The sequence below is a fragment of the Nilaparvata lugens genome, chromosome 5, assembly GCF_014356525.2.
Source record: "Nilaparvata lugens isolate BPH chromosome 5, ASM1435652v1, whole genome shotgun sequence".
Lineage (NCBI taxonomy): Eukaryota > Metazoa > Arthropoda > Insecta > Hemiptera > Delphacidae > Nilaparvata > Nilaparvata lugens.
Window position 1 is genome coordinate 74,103,820 of NC_052508.1, and position 13,978 is coordinate 74,117,797.

A 13,978-nucleotide genomic window follows, 5' to 3' on the forward strand; every position below is an offset into this window, starting at 1 on the left:
TCTCTCCCTATCATTTTGATGAGGTACTTATTGTATGAATGAATGAATGTGTTTGACGTAATTAAAGTTGTATTTAAAGTTTTTTATGTAATATATACAGTAGAGACGACATTTTTGTTATCAAGTCATCACCTTATTAATATTGATTTTCTATCCTGTTTTGTCATCAGACAAAGAAGGTAGCTCTATCCTTTTCCAAGTTGGAACTGTTGTCAGATTGTTTTTAGGCCTATAATGACCAAAATATTTTATGAAAAATTATTATTACATTAGGAAAAATTATATTTTATCGACGAGTAAAATATAATCCAGATGGAGATGACCATTTCCAATAAGAATCGACAATCAATACTAGACCAGATATATCGGAATAATTTGAACCACAGATATCCCTATACGATGGCGGTGGCTATAGAAAATTGGCAACTGTGTTATATTATAATTTCACTGAGCTTATAACGTGATTCTCACTATATATTTTTCAACAATTTAATAATAAATTTTCATAATCAAGATGAAATGTTTCGTTTAATAATAATAATAAAAGCCTTTATTGGTTCCCAACACTATACGATAATACAAAATAATATTATGTAGAAAGAATGAACATCTTTGCTAAACTGAAAATATTAAATAACATTACTGAATTAGCTAGCTTTTTTCAAATAGTCCAAACTCCATTATTAGTATACAAGATTAAATAAAAAGAAAATGCAAAAATGTTCTTATAATTTTATTTGTGCAAACCAGGTCCTCTATTGGACATAGGCCTCTCCCAGGTTCCTCCATCTATCTCTATCTTTTGCATACACTGCCCACCTATCCCCAGTCACTTTCACAATGTCGTCTTCCCATCTGAATCGCTGTCGTCCAATTTTCCTTCTCCTCCAGCTGGGCTTCCACAAAGTTGGACTCTTTGTCCAGTTCGTTTATCAATTATTAATTCTACATTGTTAAAAGACGATCTGGCAACAAAGTAAAGCGAAAAAGAGATAGCGCTATCGGCTTTGTTGAATGATAGCAATACATATTGCTAATCAAAAACTGCCATTATAACAAGGACGTCACAATAGCCGCGTTAGACGAAAATATTCCTTACTTTGTGAATAGCACTCGTACAGGAACTGAAATATTATTTCAACCATATAAACTCTTTGAGATGCACTCTCTCATATCAGTATAATTAGCATAGAGAAACAATAACATAAGTAGATATCCCATGGTATAGGGCGTTCACGTCGCAACTTTTACTGTTATCTCAAGCCGATAGTCCAGTAGTTCTTTCCCGTGAAGCTTTATGACGCTGGTAGTCTCTCATATTGTGCCGTTCATACACTCTTACCCGGTGAAAACAGTAAAAATCGACAGTAATCGGCTTGAGATAACAGTAAAAGTTGCGACATAAACGCCCTATACCATGGGATATCTACTTACGCTATTGTTTCTCTATGGTATTGGAGCTAATCAAACATTACCATTATAACGTGGACCTCACTATAGCATGTTTAGCCACAAATATATTATATTTTTGGACGAAAATTGAACTTGAACTTGGTTCACTATGTTTACACTAGAAACATAACCTATTTTTTGGACATTTTATTAATTTATCAAAATTTGGGAATGGAATAGATTTGGGCCAAGCCTGTTGTTCCTTCCTAATCATATTTATATGATTTGTGATTCTGTCCACGAATAAATAAATAAATAAATAAAGCGAGTTTGGTAATGAATTTATATTGAAACAATTCCATTATCAATTCACATGTTAATCTCTTATCTTTTGCCAAGATTGTGGTAACAAATAACGCTAAGGAAAATTGATTTTCATTCAGTGTCAATTTCCGTTGGTTTTTGGTCGAAAACTGAATGTGGTTAAAAACTATAACGAGATTCAATTTATAAAGTCAGCTCCTGATTATTATTGGTTTGCTATTTGATGTTTATTTATTTTATTTACTTGTTGTCATTAGACAAATCAGATAGGTATAGAGTTAAAAATGGAAATCTAAAGCTGCGTTTACACCAAAGTTATTAACAAAATGTTTATTTCTCCGTCATTATAGATTCTATTAGATTGAACATAACTTATCATACACATGATGAACATATGTGTTTGTCAAGTTCCGTTCAATCTAATAGAATCTATAAGGACGGAGAAATAAATATTTTGTTAATAACTTTGGTGTAATCGCAGCTTAAGTACCCTTTTTTACTTTCCTTGCCCTACTACCATACGTAAGGAAAGTATTGCTTTCCAAAAAAATTAAGGTACCCCAATTTCAAGTTTTCTATACGTTTCAAGGTCCCCTGAGTCCAAAAACATGATTTTTGGGTATTGGTCTGTGTGTGTATGTGTGTATGTCTGTGAACACGATTACTCCATTCCTAATTAACCGATTGACTTGAAATTTTAAACTTAAGGTCCTTATACCATGAGGACCCGACAATAAGAAATTCAATAAAATTCAATTCAAGATGGTGGAAAAAATGGCGGATAATTACTAAAAAACCATGTTTTTCACGGTTTTCTCGAAAACGGCTCTATCGATTTTCTTCAAATTTATACCATGGATAGCTATTCATAAGCCCTATCAACTAACATGAGTCACATTTCTGGGAAAATTGCAGGAGCTTCATAATATTCTTGAGAAAAATGGCGGATAATGTCTAAAAAACCATGTTTTTCACGATTTTATCAAAAATGACTTGACCGATTTTTTTTCAAATTCATACCCTGTATAGTTATTTATCAGCTATATCAACTGGCATGAGTCTTTTTCCTGAGAAACTAATGGGGGGTCCACCCCATCCTTGAGAAATGGACTTTGTAACCTGCTTCTAGTGCATGAGCTAGGTAGGTAGAGCAGTTAATAAAAAGAACACATAGACGAGATATTTTATCTGTAGAACAGCTGTTTTGACGACTTTTAAAAAAATCATCGAATTTCAAAACTTACACAAAGGAAAAAGTACTCTGAAAACAATTATATACACACACACTAGCCGTCAGGCTCGCTTCGCTCGCCATATCCGTCTAGCCAGGGGGCTCCGCCCCCTGGACCCCCGACTGGATCGTCCAAGAATGAGATCAGCAGGCTCGCTTCGCTCGCCTGAATTTTTTCATTTTTATCATATTATAATAGGACAATCCAGTCGGGGGTCCAGACTAAACATCTGGCTAAACAGATATGGCGAGCGAAGCGTGCCTGACGGCTAGTAATATAAATTCCCAGGATTGAAGTAGCAGTGCCCAATCAATTTTTCCGCGATAAATTCATTTAAATCTTCAACTTGGTGCCAACCTAACAAAATCAACTCAACTTAATGCCAACCTGACAAATTATTGATTAGTTGCCAGTTAACACTGTTTCGAAAAGGTACTCTATCTAGATTATAGTTCTATAGTAACATATGATATGGAAATTTCAATTCTAATTAAGAGATTGGGAGAAGAAGAATATACATGCTAAAAGACGAACTTTAAACCCTTAAAAACAACCCTTAGAGTTGAAATATTGCCAAAAGATTTCTTAGTGCGCCTCTAAAGGGCCAACTGAACATACCTACCAAATTTGAACGTTTTTGGTCCAGTAGATTTTAGTTATGCGAGTGAGTGAGTGAGTGATGAGTGAGTGGCCATTTCGCTTTTTATATATATAGATATACAGAAGTCTGATCGTAGTTTCAAATACGTTGCCGCCAATCGTCATTATGTTATTCCCCTGAATTATTCTCGTTTAAGAATGGGGCTTACAATTCAATGAGCAAGGAAAGTTGTGTGAGTGTACCACACCAGATTTTTTAAATTGTTCACTAACGACATATTTTGGCTATGATCACAAGTGATATCAAGTCTCTTTATAATGGCATCATATAGCCAAAACCTCATGTCGTGAGGTTTCAAGAATGGTACTTAGACTTCTATTTTCATTTATATTCAAGATTAGCCCTAACGATAAATTGACAGCTATATTATTTTCTACTTCAGTACTGTTGTCAAATCGTTTGTTGACTATGAAGAAACATAATGAACTACCCAAATATTTTATCTCAATTGTGAAAATTTTGTAATATTACATTTTTTCTCGATTAAAATCGAATCTTCAATTCGAGATCTATAAAACTTGATAGTAAATATCAGAGTAATCGATTTGCGGACAACTTTTAACTGAGAATTTATCATAAATAATTGTGTTGCACATTGCATGGTATCACTGAAACAGAGTTCTATTTCATAATTAACAGATCATTATAAATGGCATAGAGGATAAATAAATTTAAAATAACAGTTTCGAAACAAAGTTTTATTGAGAACAAATGTAAAATGTAAATTCTAAACTTGTAATTTATAATCTTTTGGAAATTAATATCGATGACTTGTTCATAACGTCACTGTTCTAGGCTTCATCTAAAAGGCAGGTCATGTTTTCTCTTCTCTAAAAAATGGTGGCTGGCTATTGAAAGTGTTTTGTGCTCTCTGAATATTTTTCTGTTTATTGAAATTTATAATGTTTTAATTGAGATTTGAACAGTTTTTATGGTGTTCTAATTTTGTATAATTTTATTTTGAGTGTTTACAAACCTATAGCCATGTTTCAACTACATAAATGGATAAATATTTTAGCTTATAATGATGCTATATGTTTAAGTGTTGTAAGGTGTTGTTCTGTGGATTTGTGTTGTATATTGCCAAAATTCTTATGAAAATTATAAGTTGGTTTGCTCTGATAACTGGATTTCTTATTCATAAGCAATAGATCCATTTATAATTTATCAAGAATTTACCATTTTGGAGCCGATAACTTTCTTCAGGTTAATAGGTGAAAAATGCTATCCAACCTATTTAGGAGAAAATGGTAGCACGGAAATTTATATAAATTTATGTCCCATACTTTTCAATGTGACTATTCATACTTGCTCGGTCTGGCTGAGTGTGAATAGTCCAATTATAACTCATGGGAATTATATTTTCACTGTGCCGGTCACGGTCACTGATAGGATATGTAAGAATCCAGATTTGGCAGTGATTTGAAGATGAATCAGCATTTCTCATTTACATGATTTTTTTTCAGAAAACTACTTTCACCTTTTTCATTATTCAACTTTTTTTTTATTTTTGCAGGTGGAAAGAAACCCAGAATGGTATGGTTTACTACTAAATACGTCCAATGTTCGAGAAATGCCCGATATGGTAACTGAGTGCGATTGTTCCAATCACTCGATACCATGTGAATTGGTAAGTTCAGAGGTTTACGTTGATTTCATTCGCACACCAACTTTTCTACTTGTACTCAATTCACTTATCAAGTTCTAACTGATTATAGTATTGCATGCATTATTCGAAAGGCGAATTAAACTAGTATAGTATTACTTTTGAGGATGTAGTCAGCTCATCGGACCATGTGATAAATAATCGTTTTGTTATTCTCCAACCTATTGTTATTGTTATTTTTGAAGGGACTGATTCAAGGATCCAAAGATTCAAAGAACCCCACACGTCAACCGGAGCTTATTGTGTTCCCAAGTTAGTTGGGCAAACCAATACCTGTGTCCTTTACAAGATACAGGAGTTTTTCCCTATACCAACATCCCATTCATCACCTGGTTGCTTGCAGACAAACAGAACCCTTCTTCTTGCCCCTAGTCTCTCGCAATCCAGTGTGATATGCTTGGCAGTCTCTTCAGACTGATTGATCCTGGTGACCGACGTGAGTTCCACTCGTGGCCTTCTTTGTAGGTCCAGGAAGGGGTTGCAAAATTGCCTCTAGGGCGCCCGGCCACCCTTGACTCACATTTTTTGTGTCTGGAGTTTCACCCATCTCTGGTCTCTTGGTCTTTTATTTTATTTAGCCCCTCCAAAACTTTGCAGGGTCAAGAGCCTCACCTCTCCCATGAAGTTTTGCCTGAATGGCCGTCGTTCCCTGAGCAGTGGTGAGGTTTGGTCTCTCCACCCGCAAACTTGTGACCTATGTGAGTTCCCCTCCGAGCCTTTTTTGTAGGTCCTTCCGCTAAGGTAGGGGTCACCAAATTGCATCTAGGTCGCCCGGCGACTGACCGCCCTCGACTCAGTCTCTTGACCCACATTTGTGCCTGGAGTTTCACCCATCTCTGGTCTCTTGGGTTTTTTTTGTGTTCCTGAACCCTCCTGTGTTCTTGAAGCACCCATTTCAAATTGAGGAACCTGCCCTGATGGGGCAGATCCCGATGGGTATGAAGGCAAGGTAACTTCTGGAGTTGCCATGGGGTATGGTTTGTTCCTGTGGTTCCCACGAACAGCTGGGGAAGTGGAGTCAACCCAGACAGAGCCCCGCATGTCCAGGCAAGACTAAATACTACAGGAGGGCGCCTGGTATCAGGCAGGCACCATTAGATACACCATATAAAAGCACCACCCATCAACAAGGTCCACATAACACCTTGGGTTGGCATAAGAAAAAGGTAAGAATATGGCCAAGGAAGGCCTACAGATAGAAAAGGAAGAATGGCACATAGCTAAGTCAATGGAAAAAGTGCCATTCTCGAATTGAGACATCTTCAAGAATAAAAAAATTCTCACCGTTCCCTCAGTTTATATTTACTCAATATTCATGTTAGCATTCAGAAACCTCAATATACTGAACAAAAGGAATGAAATAGCAAGAGAAACAAGAGCACATAACTTATTATACTACCCAATGTATAGGACAACTAAATTTGAAAAAGGAGCACTTTATAGAGTAATAAAATTCTTCAACAAACTTCCAAGCGAAACTAAAGTTTTCAATTCCAAATTTCAATTCAAGAAGAATATCTTAGAGTATTTGACAAATAGAGCTTATTACTCGGTTCGCAAGTTTTTAGATGAATGACTGATGATTTTCATTTTTTACCGCTTTCCTCCCTCGGATCCAACTCCAACCTATCTAGACACAAGGCTTGATTGGATTCAAATCAAAAACCTGTAGCCTTATAGTTACTAAACTTCTCTAGTGTCTTATTATGTATTTTATTAATTTGTGATTTATATAATTGAATATATGTAGAATTGTGACAATGCAGAAATTCTTTACATGTTGTAAATAATATTGTAAAGGAATGAAATAGCAAATAAATGATTTGAATTTGAATTGAAAAGTTCCAAAGCTTATTAAGAAGGAGAAGAAGGGTTTTGGAAGAAGGGCTTTGGAAAGGGGGTCCCTTTTAGTCGCCTCCTACGACAAGCAGGGATACTGTGGGTGTATTTTGGTTTTCAACAAATTCTTGAGTACGATGTTCGACTCAAAGCTCCTCAAACCACAGGGGTCACCTTCATCCTAACTTAACAATAATAATCAAGAGAATTTAAATTTAATAATTATAGAATTTGAAAAACATTTAAAGATTTTCCATTTATTTTTTATTCATATTCATTATTAATAATTAGAATAGTTGTATTAATTGTTATTGTCTTTGAATTTCAGAAGCAATACATTCCTCCTCAAGCCCAATCTCTGAACCACCCAAGGATCTCCCGCAGAACGCGGAGTCGGTTGACAAAATGCCTCATGAGGATGATGATGATGATAGTACTAGTCACACTGAATTGAAAGTAAGTACAGTCACGGACTAACTACTCGATACTTGAATCTATTCACTCCTCCACAGCATAGAATTACTCTTTTATTTGATGACTTGGCGAAGACAGTAATGTCCAGTTAACCACGAGAAACAAGTTGGAAACAGAAACTTGTTTCCAACAAGTTGAAAACAACATACATATATTGAGGTCCACGTTATAATAGCAGACAGTAATGTCCACTTAACCGCGAGAAACAAGTTGGAAACAACAATTTGTTTTCAACAAGTTGAAAACAACATACATTTAGTGAGGTCCACGTTATAATAGCATTGTTTGATTAGCTAGGGAACGCGCCAATTAAGCTACCCGACAGCTAAGCTCCCCGTCAGCTGAGCTCCTTTAAAGACCACTTTCGAGGGGATTGGTTGACGGCGTCAACTGAGCTCCTGAGAGAGAAGCTTGGCTGACGGGGAGACTCGTTGACGCCAGCGTGCAAGGGGCTTGGTTGTCGTCTACGGTCCCGACAACCAGTCCCTTAACCAGTAGGGGATTGGCTGTCGGGGAGACTCGTTGACGCCAGCGTGCAAGGGGCTTGGTTGTCGTCTACGTTCCCGACAACCAGTCCCTTCTTAACCAGTAGGGTATTGGCTGTCGGGGAGACTCGTTGACGCCAGCGTGCAAGGAGCTTGGTTGTCGTCTACGGTCCCGACAACCAGTCCCTTAACCAGTAGGGGATTGGCTGTCGGGGAGACTCGTTGACGCCAGCGTGCAAGGAGCTTGGTTGTCGTCTATGGTCCCGACAACCAGTCCCTTAACCAGTAGGGGATTGACTGTCGGGGAGACTCGTTGACGCCAGCGTGCAAGGGGCTTGGTTGTCGTCAGAGCAGTAAAAGGGTGCACAAGGGGAGATAGGCTTTATAATCGATATAAGAAGCGAGCTCAACATAATATCCATATGGTAGAAGATTGAAGAGAATCGGCAAAACTGGAAAGATCATGTTGAAAGGACGGAGAGCGACAGAGCAACAGAGCAAAGCGACAAAGAGATAGCGCTATTCGCTTTGTTGAATGATAGACAAGGATAGCAACACTATTGTCAATCGTGCACTGCCATTATAACGTGGACCTCACTATTGCAAGCAACCGACCTTCCTGATCTAAAACATTTCTGTGGATGAATTTTTTGTATTCTTGGCGAATAAATTTTAATAGAATTGAATAGAGTTTGTATGTTTCAGCCTAGCAAGCAACCGACCTAACTGATCTGAACATTTCTGTGGATAAATGTTATGTATTCTTTGGTGAATAGATTTGAATTGAATAGAGTTGGTATGTTTCAGCGGGTCGCCGCCAACTAGTCTCCCCGACAACTAAGGTCCTCGCGATTTTGATCACAGGCGTCAGTCAATCATCCCCTGGCAATATATTCCATTCTCCCCGACAGTTAATCCCCCACTACAACGAAGGAGCTTGTTTGTCATCGACAACCATGCTCCCTACACGTTCACGACAACCAAGTTCCCCGACAGCTGATCCCCTGCTGAATATGAGGGGTCTGGTTGTCGTGACCGTACCCGACAACCAAGCTCCCCGCCAGCTGATCCCCTGCTGGATATGAGGGGTCTGGTTGTCGTGATCATACCCGACAACCAAGCACCTCGCATGCTACGAAAACCAAGCTCCCCGACAGCCAATCCCCCATTGGGCATTGAAACCAGCTTGAAGCGGGCGGGGAAGTAGTACAATCACAGACACTGTTTCACACATTCTATGAATTCGATTATTATAAGAAAAGCTTGTTAATGTTGTCACTTCTATCACTGCAAACATTAAATGAATTGAACTATTTCTCTTTCCGAATCCAACTCTGACTTGGAAATGTTTATCTTATTGGATTGGCAAGCATTTTCAGAATGAGTGTTTGTAGCAATATTGTTTGTTTCTAGAATAAAATGACTGCCTTTATTTTATTGACCGAGCGAAGTGAGGTCTAAGATTCAAGTCGATGGTTTGGCATTTCTCTTAATGTTCAAATGTCTAAATGATACCCCAATGTTTAAATGTTTATATGTTGCGCATTTACGGCGAAACGCGGAAATAGATTTTCATGAAATTTGACAGGTATGTTCTTTTTTTAATTGTGCGTCGACGTATATACAAGGTTTTTGGAAATTTTGCATTTCAAGGATAATATAAAAGGAAAAAGGAGCCTCCTTCATACGCCAATATTAGAGTAAAAATCAGACTATAGAATTATTCATCAAAAATCAGCTGACAAGTGATTACACAGATGTGTGGAGAAGCCAGTCTATTGCTGTATTTCCATAAGGTCTATAGTTTCAATCAGGTACTTGTGGATAAGAATACTGCGTGAGGTCTACTGTTCACAGAACTACTAGTACTAGCAATGAATGATTGGGAAAACCAAGCGTGATTTAAGAAAATCCATTGAGTAAGTGCATAAAATATAATTATGTCAGTTTACTCGCGAAAACTCCGGCAATCAAACGTGAGCGTGCGAGTAGCTTGGTTGTCTGGTTCGGTGACGACAACCAAGCTCCTTGCACGCTGGCGTCAACTAGTCTCAATGACAGCCAATCCCCTACTGATCTAAGCTGGGTTTTCGTTTGTGCGCAAATGCCGTCGTTGACCACGACAGGGTGAGGATCTCAGATTGGGTGGATTTCAATTTATCTAAATAACCTAAAATATTATGTTCGAAAATTATGTTTTAATGGAGAAGGTTGAGTTTATAATTTTTTATACTTTTAAATGGCAATATGTTGATATTATTATAGTGAGGTCCACGTTATAATGGCAGTTGTAGGAAGATAGGAGAAAAGGGTTGCCAGATCTCAGCCTTGCCACCCAAACAGCTGATACTGGTATATCTGATCAATTTAACTGTTCATTATTGTTGAAAATAGTTAATAATATTTTATTTATCAAGAAAATATATTTTTTAAGATGTAATAATACATTTTTATGATTGAAATTGAATATTTTATCAATTAGTTGAATTTCTTCATTGTTGATAAACGATGTGGCAACATCGCAAAGCGTGAAAGAGATAGCACTATCTGCTTTGTCGACTGATAGACAAGGATAGCAACACCAAATCACACACTGCAATTATAACATGGACCTCAGTATTGAAATGTTTTTATTCTTGAATGATAAACACAAATAATGAAAAGCTATTTGATCAGCTGTTTTAGCAAACTTGAAATTTGGACGATATGAATGTCAACAATGCTTGTCGTCGTCGACTGCAGAAGTTTACGCACAAACGAAAATGCACCTTGAGAGGGAACTGGTTGTCGGGACCGTAGACGACAACCAAGCTCCCTGTCACACTACCCCCGTAAACAAAGCCTTAGTGTATTCGTGTGACGTCAGCACAGGTAGGGCTCCTACACCAATAAAAATTCATTGATTCCAGCTGATCAGCTAGTGTTTTATTGGTGTAGGAGACCAATAAAAACACTAGCTGATATAGATCAGCTGGAATCAACGAATTTGTATTGGTGTAGGAGCCCTACCTGTGCTGACGTCACACGAATACACTACGGCTTTGTTTACGGAGGTAGAGCCTGTCAGCCAAGCTCTTCTCTCAGGAGCTCAGTTGACGCCGTCAACCAATCCCCTCGAAAGTGGTCTTAAAAGGAGCTCAGCTGACGGGGAGCATAGCTGTCGGAGAGCTTGGTTGGCGCGTTCCCGTTTCAGCCTAGCAAGAAACCGACCTACCTGATCTAAAACATTTCTGTGGATAAATTTTATGTATTCTTTGGTGAATAAATTTTAATTTGAATTGAATAGAGTTTGTATGCTTCAGCCTAGCAAGCAACCGACCTACCTGATCTAAAACATTTCTGTGGATAAATTTCATGTATTCTTTGGTGAATAAAGTTCAATTTGAATTGAATAGAGTTTGTATGCTTCAGCCTAGCAAGCAACCGACCTACCTGATCTAAAACATTTCTGTGGATAAATATCATGTATTATTTAGTGAATAAATTTCAATTTGTATTGAATAGAGTTTGTATGCTTCAGTCTAGCAAGCAACCGACCTACCTGATCTAAAACATTTCTGTGGATAAATTTTATGTATTCTTTGGTGAATAAATTTTAATAGAATTGGTATGTTTCAGCCTGTCAAACAACCCACCTACCTGACACCGACGGATGGCTTCTATATGCTGTCTGTGCAAGTGGCAAATGACAATAGTTTCGATGTCACGCTGTACATTGAGATGTTTGGTGAACATGGCTATTTGTCAGCCGGAGACTGGCCTCTGCTTCCCGTAAGTATTCATTACCCCTCAACTGAGTATTAGATAGATAGATTAAATAGCATCCACTGCTCACCTAAACAGGGGATCTGGAACTTGTCAAAAAATCTAAATGGTTGAACAAAATAGACACAGCCTACAATAAGAAAAAATTTGGTGTAATAAAATCAATACAGATTTCAATAACTTCTCTATTCAATGATGAAATGAAAAAATCTGGTGTTGCGCACTCACACAACTTTCCTTGCCGTTATGAAAATTTATCACCTGACGCTAGAGTTCACGCGCATCTCAAGTCTACTATTCAAAGATCCAATCCAGCTGGTGACAGGACAATAACGCTGGAGACACTCGAAGTCTGCTATCTCTTCATAGTGGATGATTTAACAGTTTGCAATTAAATAATCACATTCTTCTTCAATTTTAGGTGAACATGTTACTGAACATTATTATTGTAGAGATTTTCATGCTCAATCTTTTCCACTTGGAATTTTTAGTTTAAATTGTATCTGAAGCCTGAAGCCTTTTTTTTTTAATTTTCTCAGTCTTTTTCATTCAATATCTATCTGAAGCCTGATAATTGGGAATATTAAATCAAACTTTGCATAGATGGGGCGAAGATCCTGGAATTTTTTACAGATATGGGACTTGTGGCAGTTGATAGAGCTTATCAATGACTATTTTAGGTATAAATTTGATCAAAATCGTTGGAGTCGTTTTCTAGAAAATCGCGAAAATCCCTGTTTTTTACAACATTTTCGCCATTTTATCCGCCATCTTGAATTGCATTAGATTGAAATTGTTCGTGTCGGATCCTTATATTGTAAGGACCTTAAGTTCCAAATAAGTTCCAAATTTCAAGTCATTCCGTTAATTGGGAGATGAGATATCGTGTACACAGACGCACATACACACACACACACACACACACACACACACACACACCCAAAAACCACTTTTTTGGACTCAAGGGACCTTGAAACGTATAGAAATTTAGAAATTGGGGTAAGTTAATTTTTTTCGGAAAGCAATACTCTCCTTACCCTATGGTAATAGGGCAAGGAAAGTAAAACAAGACACAATTTATGTAGAGTAATGATACATTGATCATTTGTGTAGAAGCACTCTTGGAGAAATCTATTTTTAATTTATATCTAAACTGGCGTTCATTCATATTCTTTATGAAATCAGGTAAAATATTATACAGAGTAAGTCATATGTATGGGAACCCTTCAATAAATTGAAATTGAATAAGTTAAAATCAAACTTAATTCTTAATTTAAAATGAATTCTTAATTATTAGATACTTTTCATGTGTAATTTGGCATCACCAGCAAAAGGAATTGAGCCTTGCCCGCTGGTGAGAGTTATTAAGAATTATTAATTGATTGATTGACAGTTCTACGGCTGCATGTGCCTGGTGTACGTGGCATACGGCGTGGGCTGGCTGACGGTATCATTTCGCCAGTGGCGTGACCTTCTGCGTATCCAGTTCTGGATCGGCGGCGTGATCCTACTCGGCATGCTGGAGAAGGCCGTCTTCTACGCCGAGTACCAGAACGTCAACAGCACCGGGCGCCCCGTTCCGGCTGCCGTCCTAGTCGCCGAACTCGTCTCCTGCGCCAAGCGCACGCTGGCGCGCATGCTCGTCATCATTGTCAGTCTGGGATTCGGCATTGTCAAGTTAGTTGCATTCTTTATTGATTCATACAATAAGTACATCATCAAAATTATAGGGATAGAAAAAATAAGGTTACCTTGTGCTATTCCTCTCCCAAATTTAGATAAGGTTACACATTGTCCGAAATAGGATAGTGAAATAAATTGAATTTATATAAAATTAATTTAATGAATTATTGTCAGCCTTGGATTTGGAGAAGTTAGTCACATTCAAAGTTCAAATTCAAAATTCTTTATTAGTTCTTCATAAACAAAACATATACATGAAAACAAAACGTTCAACAAGAATATAAGAAACCAATCACCTACAAGGAAAATCCTGTGCGCAGGTGAGAGTTGCTAATACAATTCAATACTAGACATTAAGAACTTACAAAAGATGAAATATATTATATAATAATAAAAGAAGAAGATGACTAAGTGGAATAAGGGTGAAAGGAAGAGAGAAAGAAAGAGAGATGGCAAA

The 13,978-nt window shown here is 37.4% G+C and overlaps 2 protein-coding genes across 2 annotated transcripts in view; both read left to right on the forward strand.

Annotated features, from left to right (window-relative positions):
* Positions 1-7,476, forward strand: part of LOC111054926 — a 42,102-nt gene extending 34,626 nt beyond the window's left edge. The window contains exons 10-12 of the mRNA XM_039429610.1: positions 5,126-5,239; positions 6,163-6,224; positions 7,443-7,476. Of these exons, the coding sequence (XP_039285544.1) occupies positions 5,126-5,239; positions 6,163-6,224; positions 7,443-7,476 (210 nt within the window). The remainder of the gene's footprint in view (positions 1-5,125; positions 5,240-6,162; positions 6,225-7,442) is intronic.
* The window catches only part of LOC111055807 (transmembrane protein 87A), a 55,110-nt gene that overhangs the window by 511 nt on the left and 40,621 nt on the right, over positions 1-13,978 (forward strand). Inside the window, exons 2-5 of the mRNA XM_039429273.1 lie at positions 5,126-5,239; positions 7,443-7,570; positions 11,692-11,844; positions 13,232-13,515. Coding sequence (XP_039285207.1) covers positions 7,520-7,570; positions 11,692-11,844; positions 13,232-13,515 — 488 coding nt within the window. The 5' untranslated portion in view covers positions 5,126-5,239; positions 7,443-7,519. The remainder of the gene's footprint in view (positions 1-5,125; positions 5,240-7,442; positions 7,571-11,691; positions 11,845-13,231; positions 13,516-13,978) is intronic.